This window comes from Puntigrus tetrazona, chromosome 4 (genome assembly GCF_018831695.1).
Source record: "Puntigrus tetrazona isolate hp1 chromosome 4, ASM1883169v1, whole genome shotgun sequence".
In the NCBI taxonomy this organism is placed as follows: domain Eukaryota; kingdom Metazoa; phylum Chordata; class Actinopteri; order Cypriniformes; family Cyprinidae; genus Puntigrus; species Puntigrus tetrazona.
In genome coordinates, this window is record NC_056702.1 from 25,741,439 (window position 1) to 25,762,191 (window position 20,753).

General features: G+C 39.2%; 1 protein-coding gene across 1 annotated transcript; it reads right to left on the minus strand.

The window, feature by feature from the left end:
- Positions 1–157: 157 nt before the first annotated feature.
- Positions 158–20,167, minus strand: si:ch73-181d5.4 (death-inducer obliterator 1). Its single transcript, XM_043236861.1, has 15 exons — positions 19,941–20,167; positions 16,223–16,851; positions 15,469–15,664; positions 13,900–14,073; positions 12,706–12,868; positions 11,332–11,659; positions 9,217–9,376; positions 9,053–9,121; positions 8,841–8,978; positions 7,400–7,538; positions 6,805–7,282; positions 6,552–6,693; positions 6,364–6,453; positions 6,059–6,254; positions 158–5,972 (listed from the first exon to the last, which is right to left on the minus strand). Exons 2-15 carry the CDS (start codon positions 16,849–16,851, stop codon positions 2,269–2,271), a joined length of 6,606 nt encoding a protein of 2,201 aa, XP_043092796.1. The 5' UTR covers positions 19,941–20,167; the 3' UTR covers positions 158–2,268.
- Positions 20,168–20,753: the final 586 nt, after the last annotated feature.

Genomic DNA, 20,753 nt, shown 5'->3' on the forward strand with positions numbered 1-20,753 from the left:
GGCATCATCTAAAATGCACTTGAAACATAGTTTGTCCCCCATACGCCCCCATAATAACCAACTCCAAGAACGAATCATTGTTTTTGGACAAATCTCGTGGCTGACACTAAAATAGGACGTCAGCTAAAAACCGGAAACCAGAAAACAAGACACATAATTGTATAAATGTATAACTTTTAATACTTGTTAGTGAAGACAGAAACAAGGGAAAGAAGAGGGAATGCAGAGAAAGAAGTAGTTCTTAAAATAACTATTTGCTCAATTGTTATAATAAGTTAATAGATACAAAACAATCTCCCTAAAAATTGCACATGCATTTTCTATAATTCCAATCAGTCAACATTCGTTTTATATTATTCAATAGATTCTTACCATGTTACGTTCTTTTACTACGTTTACCATTAAAATATTAACGTTTGTTTTGTTGGTTAATGGTAGTCCCCTAACATAGCAACTATTCACACGTAACATGGAACACAAACTACGTTTCTACCACTAATTAGATTCAATTGAACAATTTAACTAAAGTAGGCAAATTTACATTATCGTTCATTCAGATAAACAACTAAACAACTCAAATCAAACATTCAATGCAACAATTTATTACTCCGATGAACCGCCGCCATTACTGAAGAAATGGTTTAATGTGATCGTTTGCTTTGCACATTTCAAGTGTGTTTTCATGGGTCTTAACTGAGGAAAGGGTCGAGTCTGACCACACTGCCATAAAGCCCAAACTGATGTGTTGAAGTGTTGCATTGATGTTTGTCCTTCTGTAGATCTTCATATACAATCATTTGACCAAAGCCCTTCTCCATCAGTTCCTCAGTTAGATCTAGGAAGAGTCCTGCTTGTTTCAAACTTCTTCTATCAGTTCTTCATCAAGCTCTGATCAATCAATCAAGATACAGGACTATAATGTGATAAGAGCTCCCTCAAGTATTGAGGAGCTAAACCATTCAGAGCTTTATAGGTAATTAATAAGATTTTAAAATCTATCCAATGTTTGATAGGGAGCCAGTGCAGTGTTGACAGAACCGGGCTAATATGATCATACTTCCATAATCTGTTTAAAGATTTTTCTTGCATAAGATGTTTAAATGCAAACATTAAGATCCTTTTGTGAGTGCAGATGGATAGAGGTAACAGCTAATTCTTGTATTTGTTCATGTAAGTGGTTTTAAAAGTTACCGTGTTACCATAGCAGATGCACAACAGACATACTGAAAATATAGACCATTTGTGTTCCAAAGATACTTAAATGGGAATCTTAAATTGCGGAAAAAAACACTGAATCAATTAAAGGATTATAATAATCACAACAAAGTATTTAAATGACGATTGATATTTTGTATTTGTTGAGTAATTGTTAGTCACATTTCGTCAACGTGAACCATGAAAATGCTACCATTAGAATGTTAGAATAAAAACGTTAAAAACATCTTGATTGCAAAACAAGTAATGGTAAAAAAGATGAAAAGTCAACAGTCCCATGTTGCTTGATTTCCCACTCTTCTACAGAAAACACAGAATCATATAAGTGATCACAATTTTAATTTTGAGAAGGGAGGGACAGTTCAGTTGTTTAATGAAATCAGTGGACATTTCAAAAGATTCCATCCTTGAGTTCTGAAATACTTACAAATATACATTTAGAAAATTACATAAAAATCTATGAACAAATGTACACTGCTGTTTATAGCTATAATGTTTTCAAACGTTTGTCAGGAGTTAACACGACCATGTTCTGCTTCCACAAATCAAACCAAAACATTTTTCAGTAATCAACTTGAAGTAATTCAGTTGGTATGGCAGGATGAACAAACCTTCAGCCTTTCATGAAAATGTATACAGATTTATCAAAATTCACTGCTTCGCTTTCCAGAACAGACAATGAAAATATTGATTCAGACTTTTAGAGGGGTTGTCTTGGTCCTTTGTTCATTCTATCCTAATTCTGAACATTATGTAAACTGAACAAACAATGTAACTGCACCTCAAAATCTTGACTACTCAGCCAGACACTGCAAGACATATTCATTTCTTTTTGGTAGTCTGCAGCCAAGTGCACTTGCATTAAAAAATAAATTATATATGTTTGTTTTTTTTAACAAATCAAACTCCTCTTCATCATATTTTCCTTTTTGTGTTGTGTAGACAACATTCAAGAGTCTCCGGTTATCTGCCATTTTGTCCTCTCGCACACTTGGTTATTCCTGCATACTTTCACACTTAACTCTTTGTTCCTCCTAAATTACACACTTAGAATTACCACTGGGTAGGGTTCTGCCTAATTGGGCCTCCGGGAGGAGTGGGAAGTAGTGGACCTGATAGTCGTAAAGGGCGTACATTAGTCTGTCTGAGCCGGCTCTCCAAATTGGCAGATGCCTGACCCAAATGCTGACATTGTGCTTTTGTAAAATGAGTGGGAGTGATAATGGAATGGTCAGGAAAATCAGATGAATAGGTTTCATCATAATCGTCAAAACCCTCACAGTTTTGAGATGGTCTTCTCTGTCTAAGTAAACCATGAGATGATTCTCTTTGGCCCAAAAACTGTTGTGGTGAATCAAAGCAAGGCCCCCTTACTTGTGCATTATTTTTATGATCCCTGCCATAAAATGGGCCCACAATGCCCCTTCTTCGTGCTTTGAATTTTTGAAGCCCTCTTGGTTGACCCTTGATTTCAGTATACTGATGTCCTTCAAACCTGTAATGCATTGCCCCATGTGCTGGGTCCTGAGAGCGTGATGGAGCATGTCTTGAAAAACCTGTGCATATTTGGTCTTCTGCATCCTCTGCAAATGTTTGATGGCAGTCAGTGCTTTGTAGTTCACAAATATCTTGTGCATAAGAACTTGGATTAGCGAGATGTGGAATATGAGATTTACTGCTTGGGCGAGAGTCTCTGGCATCGATCTGTCTATCTGATGGCCCTTCGACATTAGGAATGCTCATTAGTTTAGTTGAATTCATTAGATGAGTTCTATCATGCATTACCTGACGTGAACCCCTGTGACTACCCCTACCTCGCCTAAAACAACGCTGTCTTGGAGATGGGTCCTTTGATCCAGCGGGTTGAGCAGGTCTTGGACTCTCAAACATCTCTTCTGTAAATGGTTCTCTGGAGTGAGGATCTATAGTCTGGCTTTCGTATCTCACAAAATCTGAGGATTGACTCCTAAGTCCAAAGTTTGTGCAAGTACCAGAATTACCATCCCTAAGATAAGCAAATTCAGGACCTCTCAGTTTCATTACAGAAGGACGCTCTCTCAAAGGTTGCCACTTATCCAAGGTGGAAGGATGAAAGTGCTCTCTAAGATTAGGAGGTCTGAAATTGCTCTTGTGCACAGGAGGCAGCCCTAATAGTGACTCTCTTTGTTGACACTGGACAGAATCATCCTCATGATAATTCATCCCTTGCTTATAAGATGTGTATTTTTTGAGACTTAATCCAGCAGTATCAGGTTCTTCAAAGTTGCATTCATGTAACTGGTTAGGTCTGGATAGCTGACTTTGATGAACCTGATCTATTGCTTCTGCTGAAAACCTTCTGAGTCTTTGGTTTGGATGTTTTGGGTGAACAAACTTGCCTGTGTAGAATTCTTCCTGTTTGTGAGATACAGAAGGTAGATTGCTGTTGTCTGCATCATGCATGAACTTTCCTCTTTTATTTTGAGGCAGTTCTCTAGAATAGAACTGATCTGTGTCAGATTGTGATGAATTTCTGTATTGTGAATGGAAAGATCTTTGAGAGTAATCACCTGAATGTAATTTGTCTGCCTCTTTATGTGAATAATTTGACCTTTGCATTGATGGCATGTTTCTTTTTTGATCAATCTGGCCAGGCTCAGAAAAATGATTTGTTTGGTTATGTGGTGGCTGGGTATCATGGTGAAAAACACCTGTCTGAATTCCAGATGGCTGTAACGCTGGTGTATCTCTGTGTAAAGGCAAGTCAGTAGCACCATGGGCTAGACAGGGTGTAGGCAGTAGTGCTCCTTGACTAGAAGAGTCAGTTTGTTTTGGTGGCAAATTCTCCCTCCTCTTGTCAGACAGGACAGAAAGGGGCTGTTTTTTGTCAATTAAATTATTTAACAGAGGCTGTGAAGAACCCTCCCCAGGATTTTGATCAGCCTCATGTTTTGTATTTGCAGGACCACCTTTTTGAACGTCTGCTAAACACTTGTCTTTGCAATTAGCAGCCTCCCCCTCCACTTTAAAACTCTGACCTGATGCGTACGCAGACTGAATGCTATCGCTATCTTGCACCTGGCCAGATTCATGTGAAGATTTTGTGTTATCCTCTGACAGGTCAGTCTTGACATCATGTGAAGATTTGTCTCTCCGGCTTGAGTGCGAGATGGGGGAATAATGACGTCTCCTCCAATACCGTGTGGGTGAAGAGTCTCTGTGATGGTGATGATGCCTTTTTCTTGGTGATGTCACTCCTTTTTTCTCACTGTTACATTCCCGAGAGAGATGCCCTGCAGAGTGTCTACTTCTGTGGTGTTTTTCCGAGATGTTCTTTGAGGATCTAAATGTACGCAATGCCCTTGAAGACGCCCGGTCTTGGTGGCAGGACCTGCGTTCATTCCATGACTTTCTTCTTGATGACCTATACGTGCTCAGTGTGGACCTTCTACTGCCTTGATTTTTGTGTGTGTACTCGGTATGTGAGGATTTAGTGTTCTTCAGTTGTGCACTTTTACTGTCTGGCGATCCTTTTTTGGGCACTGCTTTATCAGAAGCTAATTTCTCTTTTTTTGTGGTAAATGATTCTTTCAACACTATATTTGTGGTGTCCACTGTGTTTAATAATTTCTCTGTGCTTTCTTCATCTACGACCTTACATTCAGCATCATAAAATGGCATATCCTGACTTGTTTTTTGACAGATCCGTGGATCCCGATTCTGATGAATTATCGGAGAGTAGGGTATGTTTTCTATGCTCTCCTCTTCATCCCCATCAAAGTGTGTTGGTGACATAAGAGCTTTAGAAACAGAGAAATGTGCCATGGAAACACCAATTGCTTCCTTCTGTAGGCGTAGAGTTTCTGTCTGTTCTTCTAACTGCCTTTTCTGTTCCTCTATCTGCCTATTCAACTCTTCGAGAATTCTTTGCTGCTCAGAAAATGTTGTAACTGAGGTGTTATCCTTGTAATGTGACACGTTATTTTCAGAGATAGTGCATTTGTGAGGTACAGCATTGCTTGTAATGTAATTTTGCATCTCCTCAAACATTGTCTCATCCTCCGGATCATAAGCTATATCACTGGTAACTTCATTGTTTTTAGCCAGTGTATTATTTTTGACAGTAACACCGTTTGCAACTGCACTGTACTCTTCCTCAGGGTCATATGGTCTATCATCATCGTTATCAGCCACAGCAGATGGACCTTTAGGTTCCAAAACTTCAGCTGAAATGAAAGAACCCAGGGCCCCAATAGAGCATGCTGGATCATACTCCTCGGGATCATAAGGCCTGTCATCACCCAACATCAGTGCATCATCATCACTGCAAGTCTGTTGACCAGTCTGAACCTCATCTGTTAATGAGTGCATGTTACACTCTGTGACATCTGAGGGTTGTTTCTTTTGCCCAAATAATGTGTTAAGGATGGTCTGAAGTGGGGTGGTCTTGGTGGAGTCTTCGGATGAGCACACAGTGACAGATGGGATGGAACTTGACAAGCTAGGAAGGGAAGATGGGGCACATAGAAAGCTGGGAGAGACTAATGGGTCTGGTAACCCTAATGAAGGTAAAGATCCAGCAGGATTTGAATTGAGGAAGATGTCAGCATCACAAGCCTTTATGCTATGTTGTCCAGCATCAATTACTGAGGTAGGACTGCCGTTTCCCTTGCCATCCGAATTCTTTTCTCCAGCATCTTGTGGTAATCCCTCAGGACGCTTTTGCTTTTGACAGACTGCTAACCCTATTAAGAGATTAGGGTGATTCTGTTCAAGTCCTAAAACAAGTCAAAACATAAGACAGGTTAAAATCATTATAGTATGCTGTCAGAACCAACCTGTGTGTAATCTTTGCGTGATGTACCTGGTCCCTCTATGGGAAGAAGCACCGCAGGGATAGACTGTTTTGTACTCAGAGGAATGAGGTAAAGATCTTTGATGTGTTTACAAATATTAGAAACAACCCCGAATCTTCTACGACTGTTGAAATATGAAAACAGAGAGACATATGCAACCTCTTCCTCTTCAGATGATGGATGGAAGCGGATTAATGACAGCTCCTGCATTCAAAGAAATAGTTCAAATAAATCTTACTAAAATGCATTTACATAATGTCTATTTAATATAATTAATATAGCATAATTATTCTTAATATAGTCACTGTCTTACCTTTGCATCTGATGTCTTTATTAAATCAACGTATTCCCACACAGTTTGAGGTAATATCCTTCCTCCTATGTGTATAGTGTCTGGTAAGTCCTGAATAGAGAAAACGCACAAATTTAACACCCACTGACTACATTCATGTACGACACAATTTGAACTTTGAATTAATTAGTTAAGCTTAAAAAGCTAACCTCTTTTAGAAAGTCAGGAGAGCCAGAAATCAAGTATCCCTTTGTGACGAATTTGGCCACAGTTGGCATGTTAAGAAAGCCTTTCCATAAAATATTCTGTTTGGATAAAAAGTGTTTTGTTCCTTCATCACAATCTTCCAGCCTTGAAAGACACAAACACCATTAGAATCAATAAATTTGTGCCATACAAGTTTGAACAATTAATTGTATTGTTTACAGTTGACGTCATACAAAAAAAACTGTCTGCATGCACCTTGTCGTTGAACCATATGAAGTGTCCAGTGAAGTTGGCGAAGGTTTCATGAGGATGGATTTTGGCATAGGAGCAGGCAAAGGTACGGACACATGTGGTACATGTGTCTCTTTCAGAGATTCTGGTGCGTTCTTCACAGGGTGTGGATGCTGCTGTGGGACTGAGGCAGACTCTGGGCCAGTAGACGATGGCACAGCTTGTCTGAATTGTGCTGTACGGGGGTCTCTTCTTGAGATGGACACAGTGGGAACTGAAGGTATCAATACAGGAGAGAAATCTGCCAAGGGTATCTGTGAGGTTAGGTCCTCTCCACTGGGAGAAGCAGGTGATTCGATTATATCAAAGTCCAACGATGGGGAATCCAACACTTCATCATTCATGTGAACAACACAGGAAGAGTTCTGCTTCTCCGTCTCATCTTTTGTCATTGTTGTCTTGGGTTTCTTGCTTTCAGGATAATCACCAGTAGATACCTGGCCTGCAGGTAAGAAATTAATTTGTAACAAATTGTACTGTAAATAAATTGTAATTGCATAACTTTTTACAATTTAGGTAATCCAGCAGTGCATGTGACGTTTGTTTTAGAAGGTCATACCTGTACATATCCTGCAATTAAGATCAAAGAGATGGCGCTTATGTTCTGCTGTAGTCTCTTTCAGCATGCAGCTAATCACATCTGAAGCACCTAAGCATATTTCCTTTGCCCAAGGCAGCTTTGGAGATGCTTTCTCTTCCTAAGGATAGACAAAATGCTTGATCACTCAGAGAAGAACAAAATAGACTTTGTTTTTATAATATCGTGTCCATATAGGCTTATCTCTGTAAGGTACAACAACATAATTATTTTCTTAGGAGACTATAGTGTCTTTCACACTGCACATCGGTCCTGGAAAACTGCCAGAGTGCCTTTAATTGTAAATGAAGACACGTCCCAGGATTGATTCCGGAATGGATCCCGGTTTGGGGAACTAGTAACATTGCCGGGTTCAGTACTCGAACAAGCTCTGTGCAAACTGGGCTTCACCAGAGACCACAGAGCTCCTCGTTATCTACATTGTTTCCGAGATCGTTCGACAGCTGCGCAGAGCTCCTACATTACATTACACGTCACATGATGTTACATGTCATTCCGGGAATTTTACGTGTTGTGTGTGAACAACACACAGATTCCGGGAAATCACTGGCAGTGAGAATGAAGCAAATCTAATAATCAGGGAACAATCGCCAGAACACATTACCCGTGTATTTTCCAGAATCTCTGAGGTTATTTAGAGCAAATAAGCAGATTTTGCTGGTGTTTTCTAATCTGTAATACAGAGTGTTGTGCAATATGGAATGTGTGCATGGTATAATTGTCTCTCTGTTCAGCTTAAAGCTTGATTGGCTAAAATGTTATCTATTGTTCTAGAATTGTGGGCCAAACGCTTAGGCCTTGTTTTCAAGACCTTTATTACTATTTTAACACAATCTGTGTGTATAGCTTACATTGATTATTAAACTGGTGTAAGTGTACTGATGTGAAATGACGTAAGATACAATTTGAGATGCAAGATAAATGAGGAAATTCAGTGTAACTGAACTGTACTGGAATGCTCCAGCCAGTGAAGGGAAAAAATTCTAATATATAGTGTATAAAAAAAGCATGAAGAATTCAGTTCCACACACATGAATATCTGCAGAAGGGAGATTGCAGCAAACTAATAGGCCATATGATGAACTCATGTTTTGAGCTCATGACAGCTGTGAGTTTTGGTTCTAGCTGCATTCATATTTCAGTCAAACTCCACCAAATTGTTTCTGGAGGTAGACAAAGCCCCAGCTTTTCAAGGGGTCTCAGCATACCAAGGTTTGGATGGCAGCATTCACACTTACTCTAATCAATTCTAACCTGCCAGTGTGAACACACCACGGTGGATGATCTGCAATGCCCTTGTTAGTGGTGTCTAAAATTCAGCTAGAGAGCAGCAGATGAATGATAAAGGTTATGATTCCTTTAATTGTGTAAAAAAAAACAAAAAAACTAAGCATCAGCTCACTGAAGTGGTGGATGTGCTCGGTGTGGTGTCTTCACTCATCAGTTTCTCAGGAGGAGTAGCAGGTTCTTCCACATTCTCAGAAAAAAGGGACAATTCCTTCTTTATAGAAATCTGAAGCAGTGGATCAGCAGCGGGTTCCTGTCAAAATAACAGTCAAGAAATGAAATGCTATACATTGCCTAACATGAATTTGTGACGTCACTGTACTTTACCTCCTGCTGACTCAACTGAATGAGCTTCACTGAAGGTATGCTTCCTTTCAAAACCTGATGACACAGCTCCTGAAAACAATAAACCATCAGAATAAATTCATGACTCACATTATAAAACATTCCAATAGAACAACTGTGTACACAGTACAATGACAAACAATGACCTTGTTTTTGGGATCTTTCAAGGTGAGGACGAGATGTTGGTATTTATTTTTATACTCCTCATCTGTTGTGTAACACATATTGAACATCTCTTTCTCCATGTCCACAACCAACTTCTCAATTTCACTCTCAGAAGTCTTCACATCATTACTCTGACTGAACCTGTTGAAGAAAACGACAAATGGTTACCACAAATAGTAAAATATGGAGTGACTATAAAATGATTTTAGTCAAAGTAGCCTCAAGGCTCAGTGCTAGGACCGTTACTTTTCAACCTGTACATGTTACCTCTGGGAGATATTATCAGGAGTCATGGTGTTAGCTTTCACTGCTATGCTGATGATACTCAGCTCTATATTTCAGCGCAGCCTGGTGATACACACCAAATTGAGAATCTAACAGAATGCATAGTCGAAATAAAAAACTGGATGATGAGTAACTTCTTAATGCTAAAAAAAACAGAGGTGCTAATAATTGGACCTAAAAACCCCACATATAATAATCTAGAACACAGCCTATCACTTGATGGCTGCTCTGTTAATTCTTCATCATCAGTTAGGAACCTAGGTGTGCTGTTTGACAGCAATCTTTCCTTTGAAAATCATGTTTCTAGCATCTGTAAAACTGCGTTTTCCATCTTAAAAATATATCTAAATTACGACCTATGCTCTCAACCTCTAATGCAGAAATATGAATTCATGCGTTTATGATCTCGAGGTTAGATTATTGTAATGCTTTATTGGGTGGTTGTTCTGCACGCTTGATAAACAAACTTCAGCTAGTCCAAAACGCAGCAGCCAGAGTCCTTACTAGAACTAGGAAGTATGATCATATTAGCCCGGTTCTGTCAACACTGCACTGGCTCCCTATCAAACATCGGATAGATTTTAAAATCTTATTAATTACCTATAAAGCCCTGAATGGTTTAGCTCCTCAATACTTGAGCGAGCTCTTATCACATTATAGTCTTGCACGTCCGCTGCATTCTCAAAACTCTCAAAACAATCTCCCTAACTCTGTTCGGGAAGCAGACACACTCTGTCAGTTTAAATCTAGATTAAAGACATCTTTTTAACTTAGCCTACACATAGCACACTTGTATTATTTCTCTATATTAAGGATTTTTAGGCTGCATTAATTAAATCAGCTGGAACCAGGAACACTAATCCTAAAACACAATGTACTTGTGACATCATAAAAATTATGGCATCTACACTAATATTAATCTTGTTTCTTTCTTATTCTGTTTCTCAGTTTGTATTCAGATCAGATGTGAATCAGCACCCAAACATGACCTTCACTGGAGACCAATTTGATTACAGAGACGTCTGTGCATTTAATTAAAAATTATGAGTTAATCTCATTATTATACATAACTATCGGTCTATTCTCTTATTTGATACTGTTCAGTGCTTTGATGCAATCTTTATTGTTAAAAGCACTATATAAATAAAGTGTAACTGCTAGATAGTAACTGCTAGAATTGTGTGCATGATAAACTGCTTGTTGCAATTGTCATTTGCAAGGATGTTTGGATAAAAGCATATTCTATATGAAAAACATAGTAAAACACACCTGTCTAGAGGTTTCTAGTAATCAGCTAGACTTTGACTAGCTTCTTCAGCTTTTCTTATTTAGGATTGGAGCTAAACTCTGCAAACTAGTTGCTTTTTATTTGTATTTTATAAAGCAACATTCTAAATTGTAGATACTCAATTAGGAACTCTTAAACTCTGTATACCTCATTAAATAAAAAGATCAGGCCCATGAAAATATTTTTTTTCCAAATTTCTTGACTAGCAGGTGGCACTATAGTAAGCCAGCTTTAATTAAAACCCTCCTTTTTACTAGAAATCTTTTTATTTTTAATGATGATCTGAGCCAGATTTACTGAAGACAAAACATTTATCTGTTGGTTAAAGGTTCGAGATTTTCTCTATGTATGATTCTATAAAAACAGATGCCGGTGATGACGACACGCTGTATCAGTGCCTTCACACTATTAGTGCTCGATAACTAATTAACATTTCTACTAGTAATAGGTTTTTTTTATTTATTCTTTTAAAGTGAGGTATTTGAATGAAGACATGTCCACAGACATGGTTGATTTCTCTGACCTTCTGCAGAGAAGGGTGCTCAGCGAGCGGCGGATGTTTTGTCTCATCAGGAGAGGACTGGAGTGAGGAACCGCAGCGAGCTCATCCACTTCTGAGGCTTTGCTCGACTCAGAGGGCTTTTTAGGTACAGATAAAGTGTTTTTACTCAGAGCCCCTTTCAGAATATCCAGTCGTGGAGACCCTGGCATGGTTTTCTTTGCTCTTCCTGGAGTGGACTTCTTAAATGGCGGGGCTGCAGGAGCTTTTTCAGAAGAGCAAGTGTCTGCTGCCAAATCTGAAGGCTGGCTCTGTGGTGTGCTACACCCAACTTCATCTTTCTCTTTTCCAGCTGAAAGAAAAAGATATGATACGAAGATTATAAAAATTAGGAATTTACATGCAATGCTCACAACAGCCTTAAACATTAAAGAAAACCAATGTTGACTTTGTTTGTTTTGGTGGAATTTCCACCAAACAACTTTATGACAGATCAATTTATTAAGATTGAATCTTTTTGAATTGAATAGGATAATTTCGTTTGGAAGTCTGACTATACAGAAAATATACTACATTTTTGGACTTCCAAGAACATTTAGGAGGATCATGATTTTGTGATCATTGATTACCGTATTGAAATGAATGTAAACATTGTAGAAAGTTAGAATAATAAGTTTATTTAATAGAATTGTAGCATGAGGTTTTTTATGGGTGGGACTATGCTAACTGTCAAAGTACATGCACACCCTTCAGAAGAAAGACACTTCTTTACAGGCTAATACTTTTACTCATGTATTTATAAATGTAAAAACTGTATGATTGAACATCTACACTCCTTTATTATCACTTGTTTGCACAATGTAATTATCAATAACTTAAAGCAACAGTTCACCCAAAAATCATTTACTCACCCACAGATTCATACAAATCTCTATTCACATTCATTAATAAAGCATTTAAATCATTAACAAGCCTTCAACTGCCACAGTGCACCACTGAAGTTATGATTATGAATGTGTCAGGGAAAAGCAGCGAGGAGAACACGTTTCTTGAATTTTTGATCCACTTCATATGTTTGTGTTTTTTTCTTTTTTCATGTTTATAAGGCAAGTATACGTAGAGAGCCCATCCTGTTTGCTTTCTTGTCATTGTGAGTGCACCCACATAAACATGGTGTCTTTACAGGTGTGAAGGATTAGCCTCTCACAACACTCCCTCATTTCGGGTCACACAGATAAGTGACTGCGCTGGTAGATTTATCCGTCTTCAGCCTCACACTCCACACAGACACTTGAACACATTTCTCTAGATTAACATTTACTTCTGGGTGAAGAGAGTCAAAGAGCTTAAGCATGTTTGGATTAAAAATGTAAAGGTGCTCCCAAAGAGGATACGTACTGGATTCAGAATCAGGAGCAGGAGCGGACTGTACAGACTCAACGACTGCAGCTGAACTCGGAGACTCTTCGTCCAGTTCTTGCTTGCTCACATGCTCTTCCTGCGCCGACGTCTTACTGATCTTCACCTTGAAAAGCTTTGCAAGAAACGATCGTTTCTCGCCCTGAAATGTGAAAGTACACAGCTTTATTGATGAACCTAATCAGAGTTTAACTTCATGTTGTTTTATACATGTGCGTGTGTGCGTGTTTGGTTGGTTAAGTTATGTTCAAGAAACCATTTGAGGTTCACATAAAACTTTATTTTAAAAGCATACAGTTTGGACAATGACTTTTTTGGGGGTTTTTATTATTATTTTGCCTGTTATTAGCACGTGCATAAAGTTTGTCACAGGTGTGTATTTTTATTGTAATTGTAGTATTTTACCCTTATTTCCTTCAATAAACTTACACTAATCTCACAAAGTATCTTACACTACATACAAAAAAAAAGGAAAAAACAAAAAATATATACTTCTAACAGCTGAAAAGCAAATACTAGCTTTATAACACGCAAAGGCAAAAAACAGAAATAGTCTATTATTGAGTCAATTTAATATATTATGCAGCTGTCGGTGTTGTTTGTATGTGTCCTAAACACAATTTTTGTGTTTGTGTGCGCGCACATGTGAACTTTTGTGAACCACTGTGAACGTACTGCGAACTAAAAAGAAAATGTCTGTTTCATTTTTGTATGACTCTGTTTTAATGTCATTACGAGATTAAAGTCTTAATATTTAGAAAATAAAGTCAAAATTATGAGAAGAAAGTCGAAATATAACGAGGATAAAGTCAAGACAAGGCGGTGTCATCTTCGATCTCTCTCTTTCTTTTGACAGCTACAACTCTGATGTGCATCACTGCGGTTTATAATGAAAACGTAACAAAAGATCATAAAACAAGCCAGAGGAAATGTTTGAAACCATACTTTTCTCATGTAAATGAATATAGATCTTATCCGTGTCATTAATACTTTTGGTTGTAATGTCAAGAGTCCTGACAGGATAATCCAATCTGAGGATTTGGGTCTTCAGCATATGGGCACAATTTAAAAAAATCTTTAGTGAGCTCCAAATCACGGTTAGCCTTTTTTATCCCTGACATTAGTTCGACCACAGATTGGAGCTGCGACGAAAGAGACGATAGAGAAATGTACCTTGACAGGCGGGTCAGTTCCAGGGACAGCAGGCTTCGCTCCAGAGAGAGACTTCATGGCTGCTGCTGCATGTCTCACGATACACTGATGACCGCAGTACACCGACTCAGGAAGAGAGTCACTGCTGCAGCCTGGACCGATGCATTTAGGTAAGGCTGTCCTTTCCTCCACCACCTGACACACACCACACGGTTTAGATCAAGTAATCATGAGAGAATCTGGCCACAATTCACACCTCGTGTGCGCTGACCAAGTTCGGTGACGACTGCATTAAACCCCGAGGCAGCGTGACACAATATAGCTTTCAAATGAATCATACAGATTGTTCTCTTATGTACTATAAAATTATACTATTGTGTCCATCTTAATCAATAATAATTGATTTATTATTTACTTAGCTTCATTGAGAGTGAACCAACTCCAGCATAAAACTAGAAGCAGCTTGTAGAAGAACGTTTTTAATATGAAGGAACTTGTATTTAAAGAAAAGCGCCACAGTTTTTCCATATTCCACTAGTCGATGCAGTCACTATGTTAGCGTTTAGTTCATGTGAAGTAATATCACTCCTCCACTTTCGGTTGTTTTCAGCAGTGATGAGGTCCAAGTGCTCTTCTGCCATACGTTATAATTTTCTTTTTTTATTTGCTTAGAAAATTATTTCATTTTGTCACCATACTTACTCATAACTAGTCGTGTGCCTATCTTTAAAGAAGGACATCGTAGTGCTTTATCTAAATTGATCCCTGTTTGGATCCTAAGGATTGAATGGAGCTAAGCTAACCGCTAACACGCTAAGCGCGCCAGACAGCGATTAAGTGCACGCACTCAGATGAGAAGTACGCATCAGCTCGTTATACAAAACAGCAGCTACAGAAAAGAAGGAAAGAGCATTGACATGATCAAAGATCATCATCCCCACGGCGTGCTTCTGAATCCCACGAACAGCTCTCTGTGCCACATCACTAGAGACATGCACCTAGTCTAGTTTTGACTAATTATCGTTTGGTAATGTTGTTATATCTTTTACTGATACAACCCTACTCTTATATACTACCTACATTCAACTCTGACTTATTAGAAAAGCACTTCTTGAACGTTATAGATAGACAATATTGTTATATTAGGGACACTTAACTTCTAGAGATTATCGTTGAATTGATTACTGCATTTAATAACAAATTGTTCACTCTGGTCATTATACATGCCTGTCAATGTATTCTTCTACTTTATTCTGTTCAGTGCTTTGATACAACCTGTGCTTTTAAAAGCGCTATAGAAATAAAAATGATTGATTGACCGACAACAGTAGCGGCTCCTTTTGTAGGAGTGTTCCAGAGAGCAGGCTGGGTATGTTTAAGGGCAAGTTATTCTCTCAAGATGACCTGCTCCGGAGTAACTTCTGTCTCAGGGTTAGTTCACTTCAGAATGAAGGTAATATATCACATGGGATAATCATGGCCATCTAGTAAGTAATGCAAGTTCTTTGATTAGCTGTAAACCTCTATCCCCTGTTTTCAAATAGAGCAACAGTTAATACACTGAAAAAGAGAAAAATTAGAGAAAATTACCACAGGAGTTGAGTCAAGTTCATGTTTTTGGCTGAGACCAGCGGTCGCTGCGCTCTCGCTCGGAGCTTCCCGGTCATCGGCGCATGGGGGATTAGGATATTCTGTGTTCCTCTGCAGGAGATGAGCACAGGTCTCTGCGACGTCTACACAGTCGACGTGACGCCGCGCTCGGCAGGAGTCACAGCAAATCATCAACCTAACAGACAGGGCCGTCAGTTAGGGGCCGAAAAATCTGACCGCTGCGAATACGCATTATCACCACTTTAGTTCAGAAAGATGCTTGAAGAATAAAGAACAGCTGACTGAAATCCACAATCGATGGTGGCTCCTGGCTCTTCACATTTTGATGAAACAATAGACAAGCCCTCGAACGCTAACTGAACAATAAAATAATGTGGGTCACAAGTTGAAGTATACGGGGAAAAAAAACATTAAAAAAAAAAAAAAATCAATCAATCACCATACATAAATCTTTTTCTAAATTCCCAAATGTTTGTAAGCACTGAACTGATTTTTAAACACGTTCAGTATTTACATTGAGCTTTAGATGTAGCTGGTTATGTCTCTTTCACAAAAACTCTTCATTACTTCACAACTATAAACCCAAACTATAACTAAAGCTTGATGTTTTGAAAGACGTGGGGTGAGTGAATGAAGACACCCGGGTAAAACTAAACCTGCACACACCCCAGACGAAACTAGCTCCTTCCTGAGTAACAGTGACTGATCATAATACCAGGCCCTCGATGCTCACCTGTTACTGTCTCCTTGTTGACATGTGCAGCAGACAGCATCTGGATTCATCCTTTTAGTGTCTTCCTCGACATTTCCAGTCAATTCCACCTGCTCTTCCTCTGTGGCTGTGAAGAAGCACAGCTTCCCTCCTTCTGATGTGACAGTGTCAGAAGACACTTTCTCTTCCCATTCCATCAGTAAGCCCTGCCCTGTGTCCATATCTTTTGTGTCTTTAGCATCATCGTCGTCGTCCTGCTTGAGCTCCTGCAGCTTCCGAGCCACAGCGCGCTTCTGAATCTCTTGGAGGTTGAGATCGTCGCTGTCTTCAGCTCGATCCGACGGGATGCGCTCCTCACACGGCACCGGCCGAGCTTCACTCTCGCTACTTGACCTCTCAGCTGCAGGAGCGAGTTCAGACACACGTCCTCGACCTCTCCGACCCGGTTTAGAGAGCCCGGCAGTGCGGCCGCTCTGGTCAGCCTGTCTGCCTCGGCCCCGGCCCCGGGGAGGACGACCCCTGCGGCGCTGGACCAGAGGGCTACCGTCCACAGAGCCCACGGCCTCCATGAACTCCCGCCTGGCGATGGTGCTCCTGCGGAAGCCCCAGGACTTGGTAACCGCCGCAGCGCTGGAACCTCCCTCGTCCATCTGACACGAAATACAACATCATCCTGTTAACTTCCACTCAACGTGACCTATTCAACAACATGAAAATCTGGGAAGCCTCGATTCAAAACGCATCATCACTTGATGATCTAGCAAAACTTGTATCAAGATGTCAGTAGGTTGTATTTATTTTTATTGCCATTTTCACGGCAACTTTTTTTGAAAATGAAACAGATGAATAGTAGTAAGATACAATGGCAACAAGGCTTCAATAGAAGTTAAGTCACTTGCCCACCACGACAGCATCTGTTAGATTGGTTTAGAATAAAAATCATTTAGCTAGGTGAGAGAACAGACAATACTGAAGGTGGCGTCTCACCAACGAGTCGAGCACAGACCAGATAGTTTATCACGTGAGTCGAGCTGACTGACAAGAAGAGGGAGGTGAAAAAGACAATGATGGAAGCATTAATAATGGGGTTTTTTTGTCAATTAAATTATAATGAGTTTTATTTGTGTACACCATCCATCACTTTATGCATTTCAATTCTGACTGTTGAAAATTTTTCAACATTTGCCTATCCTTCATTCATCAGCTGACGTGTGTACAGACATGGCTCGAACACATGCAACGCTCTTTTCTTCCTGTATATGAACGTGACACGGCTCGACAACATGGATAATATTTGGATCGATATTTTTTTTCTGTTGATACAATAATGACATTGATATGAACACTATCAGAAATAGAAATGCCTTTATCATCACTTTTGATCAATTTTAAGCACCCTTGATAAATAAAAGTATTAAAGTATCATTTCTAATACAAATTATACAGACTTTTGAATGGAGTAGTGAATAACCCCTTTTGCACCGGAGGAACCTTTTCAGCTTCTAGAACTACTTGGGCAGGTACCAGGATGTTCATGTATTCACCCCGCAGGAACTAGGAACTAAATTAGCTCCTACTTGAGGAGCAGGGTCTGAACGTTCTATAGGAACTATCAGTGATGTTAGTGTATACTGACAGGAACCCACTATTTTTACAAAGACAGAAAGAAAAAAAGAAAAAATATTAATGTTAACGGTATTTAGCTGTTGTGTTCAATCACTGCTGCTGATACGTCTACATTCTATTTCCACTATCACGAAAGCCAATATATAAATAAATAGTAAACACAGCTCCTATCACAATGTCCTCCATCCTTTTGTTGTTTAGGTTGTTGAATGCAGAGCTTAAATGACGTAGCGAATACCTGACCGGCTAGTTCCTTATGACTTAGATTCTGGAGGTATGAGTCACTAAAGTTTTGATTTCAGATATATTATGAAAAGAATCCTGAAAAAAAAAAAAGTACTCAAATGTTTTAAATATTGAAAATCATCAAATCAGAATATTACAGTGATGTCTGAAGAATCACTTAACATTAAAGACTGGAGCAGAAATATTAATTAATGCATTTATGACCTCGAGGTTAGATTATTGTAATGCTTTATTGGGTGGTTGTTCTGCACGCTTGATAAACAAACTTCAGCTAGTCCAAAACGCAGCAGCCAGAGTCCTTACTAGAATTTGGAAGTATGATCATATTAGCCCGGTTCTGTCAACACTGCACTGGCTCCTATCAAACATCGGATAGATTTTAAAATCTTATTAATTACCTATAAAGCCCTGAATGGTTTAGCTCCTCAATACTTGAGCGAGCTCTTATCACATTATAGTCCTGCACGTCCGCTGCGTTCTCAAAACTCTGGCCATTTGATAATACCTAGAATATCAAAATCAACTGCGGGCGGCAGATCCTTTTCCTATCTAGCACCTAAACTCTGGAACAATCTCCCTAACTCTGTTCGGGAAGCAGACACACTCTGCCAGTTTAAATCTAGATTAAAGACACATCTTTTTAACTTAGCCTACACATAACACACCAACACACTTTTATTATTTAAATCCGTTAAAGGATCTTTAGGCTGATTAATTAGATCCGCTGGGACCGGGAACACTAATCCTAAAACATGATGAACACAGAGAAATGGTTTCTCCCAAGGTTTTTTTTCTCTCTTGCTTGGTTGGGGACACTTAATTTCTAGTGCTCATTGTCAATTTGATTACAGAGACGTCTCTGCATTTAATGAAGGATTTTATCTCTTCATTATACATTACCATTTGATCCTGTTCAGTGTACTGATACAATCTGTATTGGTACAAGCACTATATAAGTAAAAGTGATTGATTGATGACGCTAAAATTCAGCTTTGACCACAGAAATTACAGTTTAAAATCTATTCAAATACAAAGCAATTATAAATACCAAAAATATGAAGAAAAAAAATCTGTCTGTTTTTGCTGCCATGTTGATCAAATAAAGGCAGGTTTGGTGAGCAGAAGAGAATAAAAAAAGACTCACAGCGAAGGCTGATTATTCTCATAGATTGGAACAAATATGCATTAACCACAAAGAAATGGTATAAAAGTGCTTCAAGTCACTGCAGAATACAGAGATATCCAAAACTTAAAAATCTTGCTTTATTGAAGATGTGAACTTTTTCTCTTCCAGCAGGTGATGAGTGTTTCTCTAGTTATGACTGGAACCACATCAGCTCAGCTGTATTAGATCAAAAATAAAAAGGTCTTCGAAACTAATCTGAAAACAGTTATCGATTATTGAATTATGATATACAATTACTGAAAATAATTAAATCGCGATACATATTGATATTGATTTATTCTCCAGACCTAGCGTGATTTAGTAGCTTTAGGCTTATGATCTTGGTGCTTTTAACACCCTTGTTAACCAGCTAAGATTTCTCACTGATTTTAGAAATACATTTTGAGGGATTGGGATAAGTCTATATTTTTGGACAGTGCTGCTCCAGGATCAACAATAAACCTTGATCCGGGTCATGACTTAAGATCAAGACGGACGTCTCAGAGATGCGTTTCTCTTTATCTGACGCAAAAAGAGCACCGAAACCGATCAAAACAGCTTTCATTTAGACCATTAAAAGGACAGTTAGACTCATAAGACTTGCATAATTAGTATGTTTTAGCAGTGTGTGACTGAAGTGCAGACGCTTTGCTCACACACACCATGAACTCTCGTTTAGCAAAGGTTTCTGCTCAAACTCACCCTTCAACGCGGGCACACTCCACACAGCGCAAAGTCTGCGTTACATTCACGCTCTTATTTGCGTTAGCAAACCGTTCAATGATTATTAATGTCTAATGCACTCAAACAAACAAACAAACGGGCAGCTTTCCTCCATTTTGTCCACGAGAGGGGCGTGACGCAGACACTCCGCGTCACCGGAAACGAGTATCGCCGCCGGCGGACCGGATGAGGAACAGCAGCTGTGTCTCGCTCCGCTTGTACGCAGGAATGGCAGTATGCTTCTGTTACTTATCATTTATTTCAGACAAAGAGATGGAAAGTGACTAACTTTTTTTTTTATTTGATTCAGTATAATTAAATTGTGGTACTTTTACTTTCACTTGAGTACGTATTCAACTGCGCTACATATATATTTCATAAAAAGTAGAAAGTACAAAAAGAGCCGCTGCGTTTGATGGGCACTTTTCACACCGCTGTGGTTGGATCCCTGCGCTTCAGCCAATAACAGACAGGTCTTGACCGGGGTGCAAACCAATCAAACGTCCAGTTCAGCTGCGGGGGCGGGCCGTTTAAACCGCGCTTTGCTTTGACTGTCAATTACCACGCTATTCAAGCACTGATGGGGCGTGGCCAGTGGCTTTGGAGTCCCGCCCCCATTTAGTGGTCTCCAAGGCTGCAGTTATACCCTTCTAAAAATAGCCCTCTTTAACAGTGCGGTTAAATTAAATGTATTTTTATGCGTATCTGGCTAATATTATTTGTCAGTTGGATGCATTTGCACATAGGCAAAGAAACAAGGCAGTATTTGTGTGCCCCAACTACATGTTCACA